This window comes from Oncorhynchus nerka, linkage group LG11 (genome assembly GCF_034236695.1).
Source record: "Oncorhynchus nerka isolate Pitt River linkage group LG11, Oner_Uvic_2.0, whole genome shotgun sequence".
Taxonomy (NCBI): Eukaryota; Metazoa; Chordata; class Actinopteri; order Salmoniformes; family Salmonidae; genus Oncorhynchus; species Oncorhynchus nerka.
In genome coordinates this window covers 36,973,498-36,998,116 of record NC_088406.1, presented here as the reverse complement: position 1 = coordinate 36,998,116, position 24,619 = coordinate 36,973,498, and the positions used below count along the sequence as shown (strand labels likewise).

At 43.7% G+C, this 24,619-nt stretch overlaps 2 protein-coding genes across 2 annotated transcripts in view; both read right to left on the bottom strand.

Annotated features, from left to right (window-relative positions):
* Positions 1-5,209: 5,209 nt before the first annotated feature.
* LOC115136810 (refilin-B-like) lies at positions 5,210-10,808 on the bottom strand. Its single transcript, XM_029672624.2, has 3 exons — positions 9,501-10,808; positions 9,196-9,290; positions 5,210-8,993 (listed from the first exon to the last, which is right to left on the bottom strand). Exons 1-3 carry the CDS (start codon positions 9,696-9,698, stop codon positions 8,675-8,677), a joined length of 612 nt encoding a protein of 203 aa, XP_029528484.1. The 5' UTR covers positions 9,699-10,808; the 3' UTR covers positions 5,210-8,674.
* Positions 10,809-10,893: 85 nt separating this feature from the next.
* The window catches only part of LOC115136809 (vacuolar protein sorting-associated protein 53 homolog), a 31,735-nt gene continuing 18,009 nt past the window's right edge, over positions 10,894-24,619 (bottom strand). The window contains exons 10-22 of the mRNA XM_029672623.2: positions 22,407-22,549; positions 21,110-21,251; positions 20,921-21,016; positions 20,600-20,694; positions 19,279-19,521; positions 18,164-18,311; positions 18,004-18,086; positions 17,804-17,882; positions 17,556-17,704; positions 17,389-17,458; positions 17,091-17,228; positions 13,557-13,661; positions 10,894-13,412 (exon numbers count right to left, since the gene is read on the bottom strand). Coding sequence (XP_029528483.1) covers positions 13,245-13,412; positions 13,557-13,661; positions 17,091-17,228; positions 17,389-17,458; positions 17,556-17,704; positions 17,804-17,882; positions 18,004-18,086; positions 18,164-18,311; positions 19,279-19,521; positions 20,600-20,694; positions 20,921-21,016; positions 21,110-21,251; positions 22,407-22,549 — 1,659 coding nt within the window. The 3' untranslated portion in view covers positions 10,894-13,244. The remainder of the gene's footprint in view (positions 13,413-13,556; positions 13,662-17,090; positions 17,229-17,388; positions 17,459-17,555; positions 17,705-17,803; positions 17,883-18,003; positions 18,087-18,163; positions 18,312-19,278; positions 19,522-20,599; positions 20,695-20,920; positions 21,017-21,109; positions 21,252-22,406; positions 22,550-24,619) is intronic.

Genomic DNA, 24,619 nt, shown 5'->3' with positions numbered 1-24,619 from the left:
GCTCAAAATGTCCAGAAACAAAGAGCTTTCTTCTGAAACTAGTCAGTCTTTTCTTGTTCTGAGAAATGTAGGCTATTCCATGAGAGAAATTGCCAAGAAACTGAAGATCTCGTACAATGCTGTGTACTTCTCCCTTCACAGAACAGCGCAAACTGGCCCTAACCAGAATAGAAGTGGGAGGCCCCAGTACAAAACTGAGCAAGAGCACAAGTACATTAAAGTGTCTAGTTTGAGAAACAGACGCCTCACAAGTGCTGAATTGGCAGCTTTATTAAACAGTACCCGCAACCTCCCGGGTGGCGCAGTGGTCTAAGGCACTGCCACCAGAGACTCTGTGTTCTGTCGCAGCCAGCCGCAACCGGGAGGTCCATGGGGCAACGCACAATTGGCCTAGCGTTGTCTGGGTTAGGGAGGTTTTGGCCGGTAGGGATATCTTTGTCTCATTGCGCACTAGCAACTCCTGTGGCGGGCCGGGCGCAGTGCGCGCTGACCAGGTCGCTAGGGGCACGGTGTTTCCTCCGACACATTGGTGCAGCTGGCTTCTGGGTTGGATGTGCGCTGTGTTAAGAAACAGTGCGGCTTGGATGGGTTGTGTGTCGGAGGATGCATGACTCTGGCCCTATGCCTCTCCCGAGCCCGTACGGGAGTTGTAGCGATGAGACAAGATAGTAACTACTAAAAACAATTGGAAACTACGAAATTGGGGCGAAAAAAGGGGGTCAAATGTATAAAATAAAAAAAATTGTACCTGCAAAACACCTGTCTCAACGTGAACAGTGAAAAAGCGAGTCCGGGATGCTGGCCTTCTAGGCAGAGTTCCTCTGTCCAGTGTCTCTGGCCAGTCTGACATATGGCTTTTCTTTGCAACTCTGCCTATGGCCTTGACCGGTTTAAAGGTTTAACTCACATCGGCTACAGAGTGTGTGCTCACACAGTCATCCGGAACAGCTGATGCGCTCATGCCTGTTTCAGTGTTACTTGCCTCGAAACGAGCATGGAAGTAATTTAGCTCATCTGGTAGGCTTGTGTCACCGAGCAGCTCACGGCTGTGCTTCCCTTTGTAGTCTAATAGTTTGCAAGCCCTGCCTCATCCGACGAGCGACGGTAGTACGATTCAAACTTAGTACTGTATTGATGCTTTGCCTGTGATGGTTCGCCGGAGGGCATAGCGGGATTTCTTATAAGCTTCCTGGTTAGAGTCCCGCTCCTTGAAAAAGCAGCTCTACCCTTTAGCTCATTGCGGATGTTTCCTGTAATCCATGACTTCTGCTTGGGGTATGTACATACAGTCACTGTGGAGATGTCATCAGCCAGTGACTGATGTGGTGTACTCCTCAATGCCATCGGAAGAATGCCAGAACATATTCCAATCTGTGCTAGCAAAACAGTCCTGTAGCTTAGCAGCTGCTTCATCTGATCACTTTTTTATTGACCGAGTCACTGTTGCTTCCTGCTTTTGTTTTCGCTTGTAAGCAGGATTCAGGAGGATAGAATTGTCAGATTTGCCAAATGGAGGGCAAGGGAGAGCTTTGTACACGTCTGTGTGTGTGGAGTGAAGGTGATCTAGAGTTTTTTCCCCTCTAGGTTGCACATTTACCATGCTGATAGAAATGAGGTTAAATGAATTTAAGTTTCACTGTATTAAAATCCCTGGCCACTAGGAGCACCGCCTCTGGATGAGCGTTTTCCTGTTTGCTTATGGTCGTATACAGCTCATTGAGTGCGGTCTTAATGCCAGCATCGGTTTGTGGTGGTAAATAGACAGCTACGAAGAATATACAGTGCCTTGCGAAAGTAGTCGGCCCCCTTGAACTTTGTGACCTTTTGTCACATTTCAGGCTTCAAAACATAAAGATATAAAACTGTATTTTTTTGTGAAGAATCAACAACAAGTGGGACACAATCATGAAGTGGAACGACATTTATTGGATATTTCAAACTTTTTTAACAAATCAAAAACTGAAAAATTGGGCGTGCAAAATTATTCAGCCCCTTTACTTTCAGTGCAGCAAACTCTCTCCAGAAGTTCAGTGAGGATCTCTGAATGATCCAATGTTGACCTAAATGACTAATGATGATAAATACAATCCACCTGTGTGTAATCAAGTCTCCGTATAAATGCACCTGCACTGTGATAGTCTCAGAGGTCCGTTAAAAGCGCAGAGAGCATCATGAAGAACAAGGAACACACCAGGCAGGTCCGAGATACTGTTGTGAAGAAGTTTAAAGCCGGATTTGGATACAAAAAGATTTCCAAAGCTTTAAACATCCCAAGGAGCACTGTGCAAGCAATAATATTGAAATGGAAGGAGTATCAGACCACTGCAAATCTACCAAGACCTGGCCGTCCCTCTAAACTTTCAGCTCATACAAGGAGAAGACTGATCAGAGATGCAGCAAGAGGCCCATGATCACTCTGGATGAACTGCAGCGATCTACAGCTGAGGTGGGAGACTCTGTCCATAGGACAACAATCAGTCGTATATTGCACAAATCTGGCCTTTATGGAAGAGTGGCAAGAAGAAAGCCATTTCTTAAAGATATCCATAAAAATTGTTGTTTAAAGTTTGCGACAAGCCACCTGGGAGACACACCAAACATGTGGAAGAAGGTGCTCTGGTCAGATGAAACCAAAATTGAACTTTTTGGCAACAATGCAAAACGTTATGTTTGGCGTAAAAGCAACACAGCTCATCACCCTGAACACACCATCCCCACTGTCAAACATGGTGGTGGCAGCATCATGGTTTGGGCCTGCTTTTCTTCAGCAGGGACAGGGAAGATGGTTAAAATTGATGGGAAGATGGATGGAGCCAAATACAGGACCATTCTGGAAGAAAACCTGATGGAGTCTGCAAAAGACCTGAGACTGGGACGGAGATTTGTCTTCCAACAAGACAATGATCCAAAACATAAAGCAAAATCTACAATGGAATGGTTCAAAAATAAACATATCCAGGTGTTAGAATGGCCAAGTCAAAGTCCAGACCTGAATCCAATCGAGAATCTGTGGAAAGAACTGAAAACTGCTGTTCACAAATGCTCTCCATCCAACCTCACTGAGCTCGAGCTGTTTTGCAAGGAGGAATGGGAAAGAATTTCAGTCTCTCGATGTGCAAAACTGATAGAGACATACCCCAAGCGACTTACAGCTGTAATCGCAGCAAAAGGTGGCGCTACAAAGTATTAACTTAAGGGGGCTGATTAATTTTGCACGCCCAATTTTTCAGTTTTTGATTTGTTAAAAAAGTTTGAAATATCCAATAAATGTCGTTCCACTTCATGATTGTGTCCCACTTGTTGTTGATTCTTCACAAAAAAATACAGTTTTATATCTTTATGTTTGAAGCCTGAAATGTGGCAAAAGGTCGCAAAGTTCAAGGGGGCCGAATACTTTCGCAAGGCACCGTAGATGAAAAAGCTCTTGGTAAATAGTTTAGTCTACAGCTTATCAGGCGAGCAAAACCTTGAGACTTCCTTAGATTCCGTGCACCAGCTGTTGTTTACAAATATACATAGACCGCCACCCATTGTCTTACCAGAGCTGGCTGTTCTATCCTGCCGAAACAGCATAAAACCCGCCAGCTATGTTATGTCGTTGTTCAGCCATGATTCAGTGAAACATAACATATTACAGTTAAGGTCCCGTTGGTAGGATATACAGTGGGCCAAAAAAGTATTTGGTCAGCCACCAATTGTGCAAGTTCTCCCACTGTAATTTTCATAGCCAGAAATCTTGCTTGTTTGTAGGTGACCAAATACTTATTTTCCACCATAATTTGCAAATAAATTCATTTAAAAATCCTACAATGTGATTTGCTGGAATCTTTTTCTTCATTTTGTCTGTCATAGTTGAAGTGTACCTATGATGAAAATTACAGGCCTCATCTTTTAAGTGGGAGAACTTGCACAATTGGTGACTGACTAAATACTTTTTTGCCCCACTGTACGTGCTCGTAGTTCATCTATTTAATTATCCAATGATTGTACGTTGGCTAATAGGACCGATGGTAAAGACAGATTACCCACTCGCCATTGGATACTTACAAGGCATCCAGACCTACGTCCTTGGATATCTCCGTCTCTTTCTCCTGCTCATGACGAGGATGAGGGCCTTATCGGGCGTCAGAAGTAACTCCTTCGTGTCCGACTCATTAAAGAAAAAAATCTTCTTCCAGTACGGGGTGAGTAATCGCGGTTCTGATATCTAGAAGCTCTTTTTGGTCATAAGAGATGGTGGCAGAAACATGTACAAAATAAGTTATAAATAACGTGAAAACACAATTGTTTAGGGGACTGTAAAACGGCAGACACCTCCTCCGGAGTCAGTGATTGCTTTGCAGTGCTTGCTGTTTACCCCTGAATACTTACAAACGACTCATTATTGAATTTGTGATTTCCAACTTGCAATGTTTATGTCCAATGGACGATGAGTGCCGATCCATTTTATCTATAATTTCTCTTCATACGACAAGGATTTGCCAGTAGATTGTTGACTTGATTCATAATGATGACTTCTAGCTAAGATTTTGAAAGTATGATGTTGACATGATCAGTCTAATCAAAGCTACTGTAGATATGTATTTTGACGTCCTTTTATCTGTGGGCAATGACCTTGAGCCTTCTTGGACGGGCACTTCTAATGTAACTCTATGGCAGTACCCAGGGGGCTTGAATTGTTGAGCTCTCCCCGTAGATTTTGTGGTGACGTTGTGTCCCCATGAGTGAGGAGTCCCATAGGGCAGCGCACAATTGGCCCAGCATCGTTCGGGTTAGGGGAGGGGCATTTACTTTGCTGATCGTGCTCTAGCGACTCCTTGTGGTGGGCTGGGCGCCTGCAGGTTGACTTCATTCGTCAGTTGAATGGTGTTTCCTCTGACACATTGGTGCAGCTAGTTCCGGGTTAAGCGGCTGGGTGTTAAGGAGTGCAGTTTGGTGGGTCATGTTTTGGAGGGCGCATGTCTCGACCTTCGCCTCTCCCAATCCCGTTGGGGAGTTATACGATGAGACAAGATCATAATTAAATTTGGGAGAAAAAGGAGGTAAATTTCAACAAAAAAGAACACTGAGGCAATCACGGCGCAACTGGAGAACACTACGAACCCCTAAGGTTTCTGCTGGCTGCCCCACCACCACAGAAAGCACTGAGCTAGGCTGAAACACCTGCATTTTGGAGCTGCTATACTCAAGAAAGCAAAAAGAGACAATGTTTGTTTGCAGCTTTATTAACTTGATTTCTTGAAAAAAAAGAAGTTTTTACAGTGTTTGCAAACTGATATGTGTCACGTATTAATTCCAAAATAACATGCAAAACAGGTAGGGTGTTCAAAACATTACGGGTCACCACTGGCTATTTCGATGTTACCCGTTCATTTTTGTTTTTGCATCTTTAACTTTAGGTTTTGAACAGAAGCTTCAAACAGTTAAATACAATATTTTTGGTTATTGAAAAGATACACTACATGACCAAAAGTATGTGGACACCTGCTCGTCGAACATCTCATTACAAAATCATGTGCATTAATATAGAGTTGGTCCCCCCCTTTGCTGCTATAACAGCCTCCACTCTCCTGGGAAGGCTTTCCACTAGATGTTGGAACATTGCTGCAGGGACTTGTTTCCATTCAGCCAAAAGTGCATTAGTGAGGTTGGGCACTGATGTTGGGCTATTAGGCCTGGCTCCACAGTCGGCTTTCCAATTCATCCAAGGTGTTCGATGGGGTTGAGGTCAGGGCTCTGTGCAGGCCAGTCAAGTTCTTCTACACCGATCTCAACAAACCATTTCTGTATGTACATCCCTTTGTGCACAGGGACATTGTCATGCTGAAACAGTAAAGGGCCTTCCCCAAACTGTTGCCACAAAGTTGGAAGCACAGAATCATCTAGAATGTCATTGTAAGCTGTAGCATAAGATTTCCCTTCACTGGAAATAAGAGGCCTAGCCTGAACCATAAAAAACAGCCCCAGACCATTATTTTTCCTCCACCAAACTTTAAAGTTGCCACTATACATTGGAGCAGGTAGCGCTCTCCTGGCATCCACCAAACCCAGATGAGTCTGTCGGACTACCAGATGCTGAAGAATGACGGACTACCAGATGCTGAAGAATGATTCATCATTCCAAAGAACTCATTTCCACTGCTCTAGAGTCCAATGATGGCTTTACACCCCTAAAGCTGACGTTTGGAACACGGTAGTGAGTGTTGCAACCGAGGACAAGCAATTTTTCATCGCTTCAGCACTCAGTGGTCCAGTTCTGTGAACATGTGGCCTACCACTTCACGGCTGAGCCATTGTTGCTCCTAGATGTTTCCACTTCACAATAACAGCACAGTTTACAGGGGCCGCACTAGCAGGGCAGAAATGAGACAAACTGATTTGTTGGTAAGGTAGAATCCTATGACGGTGCCACATTGAAAGTCACTGAGCTCTTCAGTAAGGCCATTCTACTGCCAATGTTTGTCTATGGAGATTGCATGGCTGTTTGTTCGATTTTATACACCCGTCTGCAACGGGTGTGGCTGAAATAGCCAAATTCACTCATTTGAAGGAGTCCACATACTTTTACATATATATTGTATTTCACAGCAGTTTAGACGGTACAATGATTCTCAACACTATGCATTGTTTTGTCAAACGGAAACTTATAATTTTAGCAACCAAGACAATTGTGGCGCGACTTATGCGTATTGCACATTTTTATATTTAAGTAATATATTTTAAGTAATATAATTTAAGTAATTTAGCAGACGCTCTTATCCAGAGCAATTAGTGTTAAGTGCCTTGCTCAAGGGCATCTGGGATGCGAACCAGCGACCTTTCAGTTACTGGTCCAACGCACTTAACCGCTAGGCTACCTGTCAACTCTTAATAAAACAATGATTAGCTTAAAGCTTCATTTTTTTAACACAGATGTATTGAGTGATAGTGCTGTGAAATCAAAACAACTTAACCCAATTTGCCATCCTGCACTCACAGCAGATTAACTCACTGACACTGAGCAGCAACAGGCCATCAACGGCACCTCCACATGGTCCAAACCCATATTCAAGGGTTACAACGGCAAAAAGACCATGGCCAGGAGTCTGACCAGCCTCTGCCCCAATAAATCCCAGCGAGAGGCAATGAAATACAAGGAGGAAACACTGTTGACATGGCCAAATGCTGGTACCCACCAAGCCCAACCAGAGGAAACACTACCTGGCCTCACAGCAAGGGGTGATAGACTGCTTGGGGCTGTTCAAGGGACACTTGGAGAGCAGTGGTGCCATTACACACCACCACATCTAGGTGGGGCTGTTATCAAACTAATAATTCTGGTTCTGTGCAGCACTTTCTCTATCCTGCAGATGGCATAGCTGTCTCAGAGTTGGTGTAATTGCACTAAAATTGTAGCTCTACTCATCTAGGAACATCCCTAATTGATAACCAAAACAAAATCCTGATACTAACAAGATTATATTTTGAATTGATGTATCGCATTGAGTACATAAAAAAAATGGTAACTTCTCAAATCTGCTATAAAACAGAGCTTAAAAGCAATACCATTTGACTTCAATAAGGCACTTATCTCAAGACAGTTCAAGTTCTCTAGATGTGCATCCTTGTAGGACCTTGAGGGAAGATAGCCGTGTATTGCTATTAGGCTACCAGAAGGAGTTGATGAGCATCAAATAAATACAGAAAACAAAACCTATGGAAGCAACCAGAAGGTGATAGGCAAAGATAATGAACTGTTGAGGGACAGTTCACAAGATGTTAGTAAAAACAATATTTCACGATTAGGAAAATGCTAAAGATGTATAACAGAACAATAATGACACATTGGATAATCTCTTGCTACTCATTACCAACTAATATCAACTTCATCAATTTGCAATGATCTCTGTGGGGAGAAAAAAACACTTACACAATTTGAAAGAAAACTGGTTTTCTGCTCCATGACCATACTTACAGTAAATGACAATGTGTATGTTTAGGCAAGACTAAGATGGGGTTTGGTGTTACAGTATATAGTCTAGGATATTCTGCTTGTGGTAAGTAATGTTGTGCAACCAATACCCCATAATACCCTGTGATTTGAAGAGACATTTTAAAGCCCAGTAATAGACAGTAATTTGACAACTCCCTGTGTGTCTACAAATGTGAATACTTACAAAAGCCACATGGAAACTACACTATTGCCTTAGAATCGTATAATGTAGGGTCATTGTTCATTGAGCCCCACTGCAATGGTTAGGCCTAAACACAATGTTTTCACAGTGATGGTCCGGACTACACTTCCCTAACAATCCTTCACTTCCAAATCTGGTTCACAAGTTCCTCTACGGTGATAGTATACATACATCACCGGTCTCAGTCCACAGTTCAACACTCTGCATTAAAATGAATCCAACTTTGACATACCAGAGAAATATATTTACTAGCTACTAATGGATAAACCCTTTGGTAGATGGCAGCCTCACACAGATGTCCCTGCTATTTGTTTGATACTCCAGATCAGATTCCTCCCTCTTGAGACTGGTACTCAAACATGGGCTACAATGCTTTCCAATCTAAACTAATAGATGACTGTCTGTAACCTGGGTCCATTGGTGATGTCAGCCTGGTGGATGGTTGGCCCCCATAGGGCCCAGGGAATTTTCCCCCAGGCCGTGCCCAGTCTTCCCCTAACCTACTGGGGTAGCCTACTCCGGTCAGCAGCCTCCAGCTCCACCCGCGACATGAATCTCCTGGCAAGCCGGCGACTGTCGTAGCTCAGCTCGGTTGTGTAGATGGTGCGAGCACGCTTGGGGTAGACGATGGTGGTGCTCTGGAAGCGCTGGGCCCGTTGGCGAGGCTGGAAGTCCAGCTGGGTCTTGTAGTGTCTCCAGGTGCTGTGAGGGACAGCCAGGACCATCTGGCTGCAGTTCTCCAGACCCAGGCCTCTGGGCTGCATGGCCATGTCATGGATAAAGTGACGCTCTGAGTCATAGTGGACAGACGATGTGTATCTAGGAATGTCAACATTTGGGCAAGTGTCAATTCACTGCATGTTCAGCTAGATATAGTTTTAGAAATGGCAACGTTTGATCTGTGGTCCACCACATTTGTTTAATGGTATTTACACAAATAGTGGACAACACACAGTGGAGTGCTAAGACCATTTCAAAAATCACACTCATAGCCTACATGCAGTAACTCAAAACAGCATACCGTATTTCCTTGGTCAGTAGTGGATCAAGTTCTATGCCCTCCCCGTAGGACAAGGTGTGCAGCTGAGGAACAGATCCAATCGATAAAATGGGAACCTGCAAGAATAGTCAGCAAATAATTGGTAGACGTCGTGAACATGATTGGCTTGGACTATTGACCCAATTTACTACTGATATGCTCACTATGGGCCATGCAGGGAAACGCATTCAGAGGCTATATACTTCGGAAACAATGCTATAACTTAGCCTTACAATTTCATAACAGGATGTTCGCAGTTAATGTAACACGTGCGACAGCCTACGTACCAAGGATAACCCTCTGCTCTCGTCTTCAGACACCGGGCTTATGGCACCTTTATCCCTGCAGTCAGGCAACAGCCAGTGGCTCGGACTGGGGCTGGGGGGTAGTCCGGAGTCCGGGCTGTCAAGTCCCCGCTCGGCTTTGCAACTCATGTCCAATGGGTCGTTGTCACATACATTCAGCAAGTTTAGTCTGCCCACCATTGCTTTACAAAAAAAGTCCTTAAAAACAAGATAAACGAGCCGCTCCCAAACAAGATTTTAGCCTACTGCGCGATGAGTTTGCAGAACTGTAGTTAAACTTTATTTCCAATTCATAGAGGTGTCCTTCCTTGAATGTAATCGATCCTCCGCGTCGGGTAACTTCCCAATGACCAATCAACTCTGCCGACGGCAATTGGCTTGAATCAACCTCTATTGCTTGGCTATAGGCTACGGTTTACGACTGTCGCGCGTCTAAACAAAATATCTTACTATTTTACAGCATGCTATTTAAATCCTTCATAAGTCAACGAACATTTCTAAAATTCATTCTGTTTTGCCCTTCGAAATAAGAGACACAACATAAATCGTTGTGGCTTTGAAAGTTGACAAAATAGTGAACTCAAGCTACGTGTCACAGGCACTGACGTAAAAAAAGAACACAGGAGAAGGCACAGCGCATTGTCCTGTCTATCTGTCTTCAAATGTCTATATCGGTCTTAAAATTTCTCTCCCTTCAAAGGGTTTCATTGTTTTTGCAGTGAACTAGAGGAATGGAAACGCCTTTTAAAACGCCCGCTCACGGCTGATTGGAGAGGAAACATGAAAGGCAACAAAACATGGGAACTCTCGTTCTGGCCTCCCCCTTGAAAAAAATACATTTGTCGAAGTTTAACTGGGCCTATTCATTAGGCTGATTCTGTTGAAAGACGTTTCTTTTAACGTGATCGACATGAATTTGTCCAATAGAAACTCTTGTTTTTATTTGGACAAATGATTACACCCCTGGACTAAGATAGAGATAGGCGTATGATACATTTTTTTTAAACAAGAAAAACATGATAGCAAACTATTTTTTTTATATAACTAGGCAAGTCAGTTAAGAAAAAAAATCGTATTTACAATGACTGCCTACACCGGCTAAACACGAACGACGCTGGGCCAATTGTGCGCCACCCCATGGGCCTCCCAATCACAGCTGGTTGTGATACAGCTTGGTTTCTGTAGTGACTCCTCTAGTTCTAAGATGTATTTTTGTTACAACCCCGGGAGCCCTCGTATTAGTGCTTTTCACCAGTTACCATTACAGTACAGTTACCATTACAGTAGCCTATTACTCCGACAATTCAAAGAAACGTGTTTTTCTTCTTATGAACTGAAGGCAGGAATGTGTACATCAAAAGCATAATAGCATGAATAGATTATACATACATTTATCAATTTGCAGGACTATTGGGAGGGGATAATAAGGCTTTCCAAGGATGAAATCCAACACCAATCGTTCATGTCCCAGCTACAATGATTTACAATAGATAATTGACCATACACACATTATTCAAACCTCATCCTTATTCTCGTGCTACACCACCAAATTATAAATGTTCCTGTATATATGAACCGATCCAAAAGACCACTGATCCAGAGTGTTTGCTATTACATGCAATAACTACTTCATCTGAAGCAGGCAACAGTAGAAATAATTAGATCAATGACAGTATTTAAAGGAACTGTGTTCCTTATATTATAGTTCTCCACTAGCATCACTGTGCTAATTTCTCAGTGTAATTCCCTGTCTAACAGAGGAACTCATATGTTCACTGTTGAACAAGGATATATTACACACAATTATATAGTTTTCTATTTATGATATATTGTCTAAACCTTTTTATTTTCTGTTATTCCAGGACCCTGTGTTTGACAGGCCTAGATTACCTGTCAATCATAATTCAAATTTGCCAGAAGATACCAACCCTAAAAAGAGCATAGAAGGGATTGAGGATTGTCCCACCAGCCTGTCTTCAAATTTCGCTACCTTCAAAGGGTTTCATTGTTTTGCAGTGAAATAGAGGAAAGGAAACACCCCCTCACAGCTGATTGGAGAGGAAACATGAAAGGCAACAAAACTAAACATGGGAACTCCCCTTCGCCTCCCCCTGGAAAAAAATACCCCTGTAAAAGTTTAACCTCAACTGGGCCTATTCATTAGGCCGATTCCGTTGCAAAATGTTTCTTAAACGGGAGCAAACTGAACGAAACGGGGAGGTATCTACATGAATTTGTCCAAAATAAACTATTGTTTTTGTTTGGACTAATGAATACACCTCTGGACTAGGCTAGAGAGAGATGTGAGTTTACACTGAGCTGCACTGAGGTCGGAACACAATCATGGTTTCATTAAGACACCGTGGAGCCGGCACAAGATATGGGTCAGAAAACATACCTCAATGCAGGGATGGGATATGCCACTGTACTCCAAATTGTACCTTTAGTTGCACTGATCCATTGAAAAGATTGAAATGCAAATAGTTCTCCCAGAAAAGTCTATTTTTATCCTCATGCTAGATAACAGTAGCCAGTGCAGTCACTTGAACAACAGTAGCCAGTGCAGTCACTTGAACAACAAAGGAGCTAATTGGCTGGTACTGCCATTCCAAAATGGCTGAGGTGTACAGTGGCATATCCCATCCCTGCATTGAGGTACATTTCCAACCCATATCTTGTGCCAGCTCCACGGTGTCTTGATGTAATGGTTTGCATCCATGGTTTGCATTCCAACCCCAGTGCAGCACAGTGTAAACAAGCATAACAGTAGGGTCATATCTTCTGGCAAGTTTTCATTATGATTGACAGGTAATCTAGGACTGTCAGTGTCAAACACAGGGGCCTGGAATAACAGAAAATAAAATAAAAAAGGTTTAGACAATATAATTTTGTACAATATATCCACAACATTGAACACGAGTTCCTTGTTATAACGTACTGACAGAGACTGTCTCCTGTCTAATTGAGGAGACATGACACAGAGATCCTCTCTGTCCCAGACCTGGGGCCTTAAGAACCTGGAGACAGCAATGCATGGTGAGATGCGGTCCATCCACCAAGAGACTGTTCCCGTTGTGAAGGGAAACTAGAAACATACACAAACTCCTAACTAACTGCATCCTCCACTTGAACAGGGAACTAAGAGAAACACAATAAAATACAACAGACTGGAGATGTGGAGAACAATGACATTCTGAAAACACTAGGAGAACATTCTGAAAACATTAGGAGAACATTCTGAAAATGTTAGCTTCAAACACATTGAAGTTCCTTATTCTCAGTCTGGGACTGGGAGGATAGGTGCCAAAGCGGCAACAAATTGCTCCTAAAGCCATTTTAATTAGTAGCTCTTGATTCTGTTTTAAGTACAAACACATTTTGCTAAAATGCATAGTGTGTGTATGATATAGTCTACATTTAACGACATTTACAAAGCTTGGTTATTTAGTGTCATAAAAAGAGAAGCAGAAAAGAAATACAGAAGTAAATGAGTCATAAGTGCGTACAGCTCTGCAGCTGAGGACATGTCTTCATAATCCAACAGTTTACTTTGAAATCATGAGGTTCATATTAATGCTCCTAACAAAAATGAAACAATCATGTCTTTACTCTGCCTGCAATTCTCTGTTATGATTAAACAGAGCAGGAACAAGTATTCAAGATGAATTACTGGAATAATTTGTGTGTGGTATGGTGATGTGTGTGAGTGCAAGTGTGTGTGTCCACTCAGAGTCTCTTGATGAGCTTCTCCAGTTTGCGTATGCGTGAGTTCTCCTGCTCGGGGGTGGGGGTGCTGAAGGAGAGAGAGGGGCCTCCATCGGTCCCCGAGGGTGGAGTGGGTAACCTCTGTCTGAAGAGCTCCAACATGCTGCTCTGCTCACTGCGCTTCAACCCCTACACACACACACACACACACACACACGAGAACATCAGTTATTGCAAGAGGAAACAAGACAACAGAGGAAGTAGGAGATAACCGTTGAAAACAGGTGACATCATTGAGACAAAACAAGTGGACACAATCGAAGTGGCCCTTACCTTCATATCCAGAGTTTTCTGGAAGGTCTCTGGGTTCCCGTCAGCAAGGAGCTTGATGTAGTTATCCACAAACACCACAGAGGGTTCATGGGGGGCCATGACCACCTGTAGAGGGGGGAGGGGTAGAGACATCAGTGTTGCTCATACATTCACATCTCAATACTGAAGTGCAGCGTGTTTTTTTTAGATCCCCCTTTCACAAGAGCCTTGATGGGACGACCAACTCCCAGCAGACTCAAACTGATTCATAAACTCTGTGTGTATGCATGTGCGTGATAAGTGTGTGTGTGTGGCCTGTAAGAACAAACAGGCCCCAGAGTTAGTCCACTATCAGACCAGACAGTGTGCAAGTAGTTAAAGCTTCAAACAAAGCCCCAACATTACACTCACTGCATCCAAAATTGCATTATATTCCCCACATAGTGCACTACTTTTGACAAGAGCCCTATGGGCTTAGCATTGAGACTGATTGAAGTTGCTTGCTACAGAGCGGGCAGAAAACATGGTTAACAGGTCCCACTGAATAAAAAAATAAAATAAATCGTAACCCTTCAAAAGCTAATTTTCTCCACCCAAAACATTTCTCCCTCACCCACACACCAATATCCAAGCCCTCCCACCCTCTCTCTGTGCCTAAGGAGTGTGGGCAAAAATACATAAGAGAGCGAAACCAGAGAGAGATACAGAGAGGAGAGACAGGACATCGAACGCTGTGGATTGTCTGGAATTTTTGAGGTTCCTTCCCCTCTGGTCAGAGTGATTTATTAAGCAACTGTCCTGGAGGGAGGCCCAGGGAAAGCCTGGAGGGACTGTGTTGTAGTTAGCTCGTAAAAACTAGAGAAAGAAAGGGAGGGAGAAGGGGAGAGTGAGAGGAAAAAAACATCCACGCTAAAAGGAGGTGGGTGGAGGGGTGTTGAAGCCTTTCCACTCCCTCCCCAGAAGAAAGCTCTGGTGGTGGGGAAGAGGGCTGGGGTGGGTGGATAGAGGGCTGGAGAGCATGGAAAAAAACACATCTCACAGGCCAACGAGGGCTAACTGAGCTAGAGACAGAAACAACCTACAGACAGACTAACCAGAACAGGTCTACACATTATACTCAAGACAGCCTAACCTACTTTACTACATAGTCATCATCACCATAACTTTTACTTTGTTCTGGGGTTGTCCCAGACAACAACAAAAAACCTTGATTGACTAAGAGTCATCTGCTCTTTGGACCGATTGGTAGACATATTAAGATGTGTATTATTTTTCCATATAATGACACATCCTATGTGTTTTAATCAAATCAACTATATTCACTGAGCTTGACTGATGCTTTAAGCACACTCTTTAAAGACACACAAATGACTAGAGGGAGTCCGACCAGCAACTGATTTGACTGTGCCGGGCTGGGCTCAGACTTGCTGCGCTGTGTATTATTATTATGTTTTAAAGATAGCGAGTGACTAAAACAAGCACCCATTGTCTCACTCTCCTCTCTGCTGCAGTAACCACCACACAACATCAACAGTGTTCATCACGCTGCCCGTGTTGCTGAAGCTGCAACATAATTACAGCCATTTCTGACTGAAAAGTTATTTTACCGAAATCCTTAGGAAAAACATTCCCTATTCCCTCCACCCTTGCTCTCTTTACGTGACACATCGCATGCACGTGACCAAAGCCCCATTCACACTGGACTAGTATTAGTAGAGAACGTTGGTTATGTAATTATTACTCCAGAATGTCCGTTATTACAGAGAACTATTCTGACAGAATTCGTTTTTTCCAAACTGCCCCCTGTAATTGTTTTTACTTTTACACTGAGGAGAGGCCACTTACCAGTTGTGAATGTCTAAGGTTGTTGCAAAGCACTATGGGCGAGCGGGTGGACATTTTGAAGCGTTGTCTAACGGCTGATAGATGCAATGTGTGAAGCAAGACGTGTAATTCAGGGCAAATTATTGCTTTGTGGATTGGCATGTTTATCGTACAAGCAGAAAAGAAGGGCCACATATACTGAATATCTGGTAACTAGAAGTTGATTTGTATAAAATAATCTGATATATAATCTTGACAAGAAACACAGAAAGGGAGAAGAGGCGTTGCTTGTAACTTCAGTAGTCCTATTGGTTGTGCTCAGAATAGAATAGATTAGGCTCTGATGGCTGTGGCTGATGTAGCATGATTAGAGCAGGTCCCAGGCTGACCAATAAAACAGATCAGCCTGACCATTAGAGCAGGTCCCAGGCTGACCAATAAAACAGATCAGCCTGACCATTAGAGCAGGTCCAAGGCTGACCATTAAAACAACCCATTAGACAGACATTGAGGCTGCATTCCTTTAAGGCAGGCAGTTAAGCGTGTGTGTGTGTGTGTGACAAGGGGGTGAGGGAAATTTGGGATCGGGTCACAAGCCTTGGGGGCAGATGTAACTGGACTAGGGCAGGGTGAGGGGATAGGCTCTAGGGCAGGGTGGGGTTTGTCTGAGAAGAAGACCGGTGTGAGCCATTGTCTTTCTGCATTCTATTGGCTAACCCTTGGGCAAGGTCAACCAATCAGACTGTATTTACTCTGTAGAAGAGACAAGCCATGGATACATGTGTCTGATGCGTGTGAGCATTCCCAAAAAGTGTGTGTGTGTGTTTGCTTGCGTGAGTATACGCGGATGCCTGCATTCCCTAACCATTCACACCTCTCTTGGCTTCAGCTGATCGACACGCTGTGTGTGTGCGTGCACGTCCGCATATGTGTTTTAAAGCCTACCTTCCTCTCCTGTCTCTCTCATTAAAACCCAGGGGTACAGCTCAGTTCCTATTCCTCAGCTACCTAATGTGAGGTGGCCTTCTACTGGGAACTTCGGCATAAAACTCTTTCCTTAGTCGGGTTAAAAAGAAAGAATTAGCCTGTAAACATGCAGTTATTCAATGAAAATATAACTTAAATCGATAATCTGGTCAAGTCAGACAATGTTCATACTTGGCTCAGTGGTCAAACTGCACAAAGCTTAGACAATAGCCTGTATTTAGTCGTATTATTTAATGCCAGAACACAGGAATGAACAGTGGCTATAGTCATGTTTAACCAAGCCAGTGTATTTAAAGGGTAGAGGTTAATGGTTAGGATTAACCTTGAAGCGTGGGTTAAGGTTAGGCTTAGATAGAAGTGGCTGTAATGAAACGTTGTTGCGTGGTTGCACAGAAACGTTGTAGCATGGTTGAAGAGAAACATTGTTGCGTGGTAGTTTTAAGCACCTATCAGTGTCTAAAACGTGTACATATACACGCAGCAGTGTTCTAGAACATTGTTCTAGAACATTTGACCACTGGCTTTCATACTTTTCCAATTCTCAGTGCGGCTTATGCAACTTCTCCAACGGTCAACACATTCAAATAATAGAGGAGCTGCGTTGGTTGGGAAGGTGCGCGTTCGAGCTGTGCGTCTCGCGCGGCTGGTGGTCTTAGAGCCGTGAATCTGTCACAATGGGACGTCGGACTAACGCGTCTCGGCGTCTGTAGACTCTGAATTATGCTTTAGTGTCACAGGGCTCACCTTGAGGATCATCTCAGCGCGGGTCATCCCCTTCACGACTATCTTGGTGTAGCTGGCTGGGGCCTTGCGGACCACCTGAGAGCCTATAGAGGGCAGATCCAACAACACTGTCTTCAGGGAGTGGGTGTCCAGGAGGAGCTGAAGAACAAAGCAGAAGAAGAAACAATGTTACCAATAAAACTAGCTGAATTATCAGCTACAGGTAGCAAACAAACAATTGTCAAAAAGTTATCATTATGGAGACCATAAGCATAATTCTACTTAGGTAAAGGCTAATGACATAAAAGGGTATGTTTACCTGTTCAGCCCCCACCATGCTGATAGTCTTACACCTGAACAAGTGGTTGATGAATTTAGGAATGAAAGAGCTGAGGGGAAAAAAAAAGACAATATAGAATCTTGTCAATGGGAGTACCAAGTCTTCCTCACACACATTGACAAACAGTGAAGAGGGAAGTAACTCACTTGGTGAACTTGATGCAGAACTGGGTGAAGTATTTTCGTGTGGAGGCCAGGTTATCTCTGATGATGGGGACGTTCTGTTTGATGTGCATGATGACTGACGTCACATAGGGACTCTGGTCACCTACATGCTCTACGCTCTGCCATGGCATCTAGAGGGAAGGAGACCAAGAGGGACAGTGAGGGAATGGTTGAAAGTGAAAATAAAATATGACAGTGTAAGGAGGAGAGGAATGCAGTGGGTGTCCCACCTTGCTCATGGCAGTGAGAGCAGGGTCACAGGCAGCGTCCAGGTCCTGAACAAGCAACTGGATACTGTTGGAGATCACACTGACAGACACAGAAAGAGACAGTTGACCGTCATGGGACTTCACATCCAATTATTCAACTTTATCTCAAACTATTGTTCATTTTGAGTTGGCAGAAATTGCTCCTAGGATTTGGTACGTACTTGCTGAATGTGTCCATCTCTCCAGTCAGGTTGATTCTCTCTACCAGGTTCTTATCCACCTTCTCCTTCAGCTTCTCCTCCAACTGACACAGACACAGAATAGTTTAACATTAAGTCTAGGCCCGTTTGAGTGTGTTTGTGTGTGTGTGTGTGTTCTAACCTGCTGTGTTGTGGCCATACAGTACTCTGCAGTACTGAGAATGCTACAGATGAGGCACAGCTCCTCTAGAGTGAACTTAGCAGTCTCCGAACCCTCCTTCTCCTGCAGTAGACTCTTGATGGTCAGTCCTCCACTGTTACTGCTAGTCCTGAGAGACAGAGAGTGTGAGAGAGAGATTGAGAAAAATAGTCAATAGTTCTCTCGTGAATTAGGGACAGAAGTCTGCTCACACGAGCTCTAAAGGGAAAACTCTGGGACCTAGTGTGAACTGACAAGCAGAAACTCCTGTCTCTAGTTACAGGTTATAATTCAAAGAACGTTTTGTATAATTGAGACAGCCAGAGACATACACACAGACAGAGGGGCATGGTTACCATGGCAACATGGCTAAACCGCCTCCCTCTCATTAATAAACGCCATAGCCGAGATTTCTGGGAAAACCAACACAGCTCCAACCCCCAAAGGGCCCCCTTTAAAACTCCACAAACCAATACACACACACACACACCACACAAGAGGTCTGTGTGTGTGCATGTCTATCAACCACAGTGAATAATAGGTCTTATAATGTGGCCAGCGAGCCAAAGATGTTTTCGCTCATGAAGTATTAGTCCTCACCGCGATGTAAACATCTCCAGCACCACATGACATGCAAACCCAGACGACTAAACACATGAACTATCGAACAAACCCCGGAGAATGACGGATCACTCTTCTGAATGAACAAACTTTGTCAGATTCCTTCATCAAAAGGGAATTGAAGCAAATGATAGCATATATCATCTTTCAGAATTGTAATCTTGCTTTGACAGAAGCATTTGTCCCAGTCCAGCTCCTAGCAGGCGACAGTTTATACTGGTTGTCATAGTTCAACTTGTGTTAGAATATTTTCCCTAGCAAAGCCAGAAATCATCCAAAAAATGGTTTGAATGAAAACCAGAGTACACGGTGGTCTTCCAGAACCCGTACTGGGAAGTACTGCAACCTGCCATCCTGGTTCTAGGGCCCAATACAGTATGTGAGCAGCCTGATTAAAAAGCACTTAAAAAATAATTACTAGACCTACATCACACAAATAAATCTGATCATCATTAGGCTAGGCTGTAGTAAATTACTTGGGCAGGTTTCCAGACAGTATCTTCCAGGCATACTCTCTGAGGTACTTCTGGAAGATGGTGGTGAAGGCGATCATAGGTTCCCCTGTGCTGAGCTGAGAGCACTGCACCATGCACTTCTTATAGTAGACAAACAGGTCAGCACAGCTGGGCAGCACCGCTCCACCGTCCTCCGTGCCCGCCTTGGGGGGGCCCTGCGCCCGGAAGTCTGACACAAAACGGTCAATCATCTCCCCCAGGTTCCTGACAACAATTACAATAACACACACAGTTCAGTGATGAGCCCCAGATACCAGCACACACACGCAGGTTGACATTTATTGCCATGAATCTTGCCCTGGAGGCAGAACTGAGCGATTTACACTAGATGGGCCAGCTGAAAATTCAAAATTGGCTTCATCATAAATATTCATAAAAACTCAAGTGAGCTTTTTGGTCTAAATGTAAGGTTTAGCATTAGGGTTAGCAGTGTAGTTAGGGATAGGTTTAAAATCAGATTTTATGGCTTTGTGGCTGTGCCAGCAAGTGACCACTCTGCAGAGCTGCCTCCAGAGCAAGACTCATGACAAACGCCAACCTGCCACACACAGTTCAGTGATGATAAAATGGAAGAGACAGACAGACAGGGCAGGAGATTCTCCCTCTATTGCGGCTGTCTTCACTGTACTTTGATATCAATGTCTAAACGGCTGTTATGATCTATTACTTTACCCCACTGTTACTGTAAAATGAAGCCAAGGACAAAAAACAAAATCTACTTTGTATGAACAATCAGGTCACTATTCTCTCTCCTGTTGTATTCCATTGAGACAAGCTGCTTTGGAAACGCCTAATGTAGAATTGTCTGGCCATGTCTGTTGTGAAAGGAAGCCATAGCCAGATAATGTAAGTCCCAGTCAGACTGACAAACACTAAATGCTCCAGAGATCCAATACTAGGGTTTGCCGCGAGACGAACAAGCCTCAGATAAGTGCCTCGTTTCTGGGGAGACCACATTTCTGAGGGGGAGGGTGGAAGGAGGTGAGGTAGAGGAAAGAGAGTGAGAGAGAAATAGAGAGTGAGAGAGAAAAAAAAGGAGTAGAGAGAGGGAGGAAGAGAAGGAGAAGAACGATCTGCTGCAGCATCACTTTTCAATCCCTCTTTCTCAGCGCCTGTGGTCATGCAGCTCATAGGAACCATTTCAGCCCCAGCAGAGAGAAACCGGAAGAAACAGAAACAAGAGGGAACGACAGGGCTAATGAGGGAGAAAGGAAAAGTTCTGGACACACAAATATGTGCCAGATCTCTACATCACTCACACACTACATCACACACAACTCACTTGTCCTGAGACTCGATGTAGACATAGAGGTGAGACTCGAAGCACTTGGAAATAATGCCATGGAAGGGGTTGTCAGGAGCCTTGTGCTTCTTGGGCTGGGGAGCGGAAAATGGTCAACAATGTAGGATGTAATTACTACTCATGATTTCTCTCTTGGGGATGAGTATTTTCTTTCCAAAGTCATCCCGTAAAAGGTCCTATCGAGATCCTTCTAGAGATATTCCCATAATGAGTCACCATGACACAGCAAATAACCTCAGTAGGTCAGCCTATACCTATCAAGGTGGATGTTCAGACAGGGTCATCTCAAACATGTCTCACCCTATCCAGATCCTCCTCCATCTCTGACCCATCCTCTCCAATCTCGTCCTCCAGGAAAGGGTTGGTGGACTCCAGTGGTGTCTCCGGCTTCTTCACCTGAAAACAACACTAGTGTCAGCAATGATGTCCCGAAGATGATGATGATTGATTGATTGATTGATTGATTGATTGATTGAGTGAGTGTCTAACCCCGGGCCCGTCGGTGAGGGTGCACCCAGAGAAGCGCTTGGCGAGCAGCCCCTCGAAGTTGGTGGTCCTCTGAATGGCAAACAGAAGCAGCTTGACCTCGATCTCTTTGGCCCGCGTCCGCATCACTTTGGCCAGCTCTGTCCTGGATGACACACAGACACATAGGGTTGTCAACACATCACAAAGCAGCATGAATGATTGTGATAGCAGGTCAGTGCTCATGTAGGCTAACAAAGACTACCGTAATTGCTGGACTATTAAGCGCACCTGAATATAAACCGCACCCACTGAATTATTAAAAAATATGTATTTTGTACATAAATACGCCACACATGTCTATAAGCCGCAGGTGCCTACCGGTACATTGAAACAAATGAACTTGGTCACTATCTTCCTCCTCCTGTGTACTGAAACCACTGAAGTCATCTCCTTCGGTGTCGGAGTTGCTTCATCCGATGTTGGATCGTTTTCATTGTCGCTCTCGTCACTTTCATCCAGGGGCAAATACCCCGCTGAGCTCATGCTGCCCCTTCAACACGCAGCAGTCCAGCCTTTCGAAACCCGTTGATGATAGTGGATTTTTTGACAATGCTCCACGCTGTCAGGACCCACTGGCACTTGACCATAAGTTGCTCTTCGCATGCAGCCCGTTTTAGTGAAGGATTTCTCCCCACTTGTCATCCAAGCCTCCCACTGAACACGGAGCGCCACCTTAAATGCAGGATTTACACTGATGTCGAGTGTCTGCAAATACTTTGGGCCATCTGCTTTTCTTCCCTCTGAAAGGTTTGTTGTCTTTTTGCACGGAGTCAGTTCCTCACGCTGCTGTTTACAAAGTCTTATAATCGACTCATTAAGGCCAAGCTCCCGTGCAGCAGCTCTCTTTCCTTTTCCAACAGCCAGATCGATCGCCTTCAACTTGAAAGCTGCATCATATGCATTTCTCCGTGTCTTTGCCATGATGAGGGTGACAAAATTACTACCGTAATCAGAATGATAGGAAGTTTGAGCGCGCTCGATTTTACGTCACATTATGTGAGGAGGCTCAGTTTTTTGGCGGCATGAATCTTGTGAAAGCGGGAAAAATCCATAAATTAGCCGCGTCATTGTATAAACCGCGAGGTTCAAAGTGTGGGAATAAAGTAGCGGCTTATAGTCCAGCAATTACAGTAAATCAAATGTATACTGAATAGTGTTCGGATGATAGAGGAGAACAACTATTACAACAGTTGATAGAATGTGATCACAGTGAGGCTCTAGCTGTCAACAGTTTCCAGTACAGGGTGTGTGTGTGTACCTGGTGATGTGGCAGAACTCCACAGCGATGCGTTCAGTCATACACCACTCTTCAGGGAACATGCGTCCGTACTTCTCCTCATAGTCCACCAGCTGACGCTTAATCCAGGCGTAGCGCCGGTCAATCTTATCCAGCCAAGCTACCTGAGTCAGGTCAGTGGACAAACACACTTTCAGGTGGAGGATCCACAGACGCACTGTCACAACACTAGCATTATTTAAGATCAGTCAATGTACATCTCAATTATGATTCACATGATCTACAAAGGAATAATAGTTTGTGTTTGGACCACAAACTAAAATATATATTTTGTGTCCATTATCCCCATTTGTACCTACCGAAGATCCCTCGTGTAATGGACCCAAAATGGCCGCATTAGTTTAAAGTCGAACTGACAGCGTTTTAACTACTTCGCAGATGTGAAACAGACCATCATAATATCAGTAAAAAAAAATTAAAAAACAGTTTATGCTTCAAAACCAACTTCATATGAGGTTTTAAAAATAGGTTATATTTTACTTTAATTCCATGACGTACATTGTTGGCAGAATCAATGGATGCAGTTCAATATAATTCACCAATACATTTCTTGGTACTCCAAAAAATATTGCTATCAGGTTGTAAATCACAGCTGGCCTGGTACATTGTTTGCTGCCTCCACCCATTTGGGACGTACCGTTTCAGTTTTAATAACTAAATGTTTAGAACATAAACGGACGACTGAACTAAGGCTGGGAATGTCAATACAATCAAACTAGCCAGGGAAATTATCACAAGTCAGTCATAACGTGGCTAAAAGGCTAACGCACGTGTCAAATACAAGGCCCACGGAACGAATAGGACACACAAGCGAGTATAATAGTTGAGTCATCTACTTTATGAAATTACAGCCTGATGCGCTGGCATCAGTGAATTCAGCTACATTTGAGAAGTAGCCTAGGCTGGCTACTCAACTACAGTACAATACATTTTGAGTGCACCATATAGTAATGCTGCATTCAACAGCAGCGGTGATCCATGCAGTGCAAAACATTTTTAAATATGAAATACTTTTTGATATTATGCACATCTGCAAGCACAGCAGAAAAGGCGGGACAAATATTTAGATTATCGTTTGTTTTAATGTTAAAATGCTATATACAGCATGCTGTGTACATAATTGGACATTATAAAGGGACTTATTTTTTTCAAATAAAATAATTGCCTATTTGGTTTGCAGTTGCACACTTTTTGTTCTGAAAACAAATAGTCTGGCACACAAATACATTGTGCTTTTTAAATATGGCTCGTGCGCTGATTGAGTTTGACACCACTGGGCTAGCATTTCTATTTATGTAGCTAGCTAAAAACACAGAGGCTAACGTTAGCTAGCTGGCTGCAGGGAGGATGTCATGTCATTGGATAAGAGGGTGAGTGATTTACTTTTTCCTCCATATCGTTTTTCGGTGGCTACAGCTAAAGATACAGGTGTCATTTGGTTAGTTAGCAAGAAATGTGAATCACTTTGCTAGCTAGCTATGCTGAACTTGAACTACTTATCCACAGTTAGCATATCTCTTAGTTGTCAATCAAATGTATTTGGCATCGATCTAATGGGCAGGCAGGCAAGTTCACATTTATTTGTCAAAACTCAGTTAGGACAAGCATGCATTGGCAGACAAGAGGCAGAACGACGAGCAGGGTACTATTCACCATCGTTTATCAGTGCAATTTTGATGGCCAACAAGCTACAATGTTTGAGAGGGTTTACCTAATGTTCCCTTGTTTAGCTCATCTCGCTCTGTCTAGTATTCGTTTTTGGGTCTTGTTGTTGTTGATGTGCATAGGCAACTGAGGTAGAGATAGGCATCTCGTGGTTGTTTGATGAATAGGACTGTGAAGTTGCCAGATGTAAGAGGACTCCCAAGTGGTAATTTACACATTCGTAGAAATCCATTCAAGTGTATTTAGTGGCGAAGGCGTTCTAATGATCTAAAGCCGCGCTGTTGCTACTGCCTGTAAACACACAGTCCAGTTCGATGTATATGATGGCAGGCCCGTGTGGCAAATAGCTTATTTGCATATAAGCCTACTGTAGCTCTGATTGGCTATGGCGCACCGGTCTGCATAGACTCCGGTCCTGGACAGGGGACTGATGTTTTTATTAGATTTTATTTACTGCAGTGTCTATTAATTGTCCAAACGCACAGCCGCTTTGCCACATTTCACAAATG

Coding starts and splice junctions, on each gene's coding strand:
- LOC115136810 (XM_029672624.2), bottom strand. CDS start 9,698: ATGGTGGGCAGACTAAACTTGCTGAATGTATGTGACAACGACCCATTG. Junction 9,291..9,500: donor AGAGCAGAGGGTTATCCTTG/GTACGTAGGCTG, acceptor CTATTCTTGCAG/GTTCCCATTTTATCGATTGG. Junction 8,994..9,195: donor CTACTGACCAAGGAAATACG/GTATGCTGTTTT, acceptor TGACATTCCTAG/ATACACATCGTCTGTCCACT.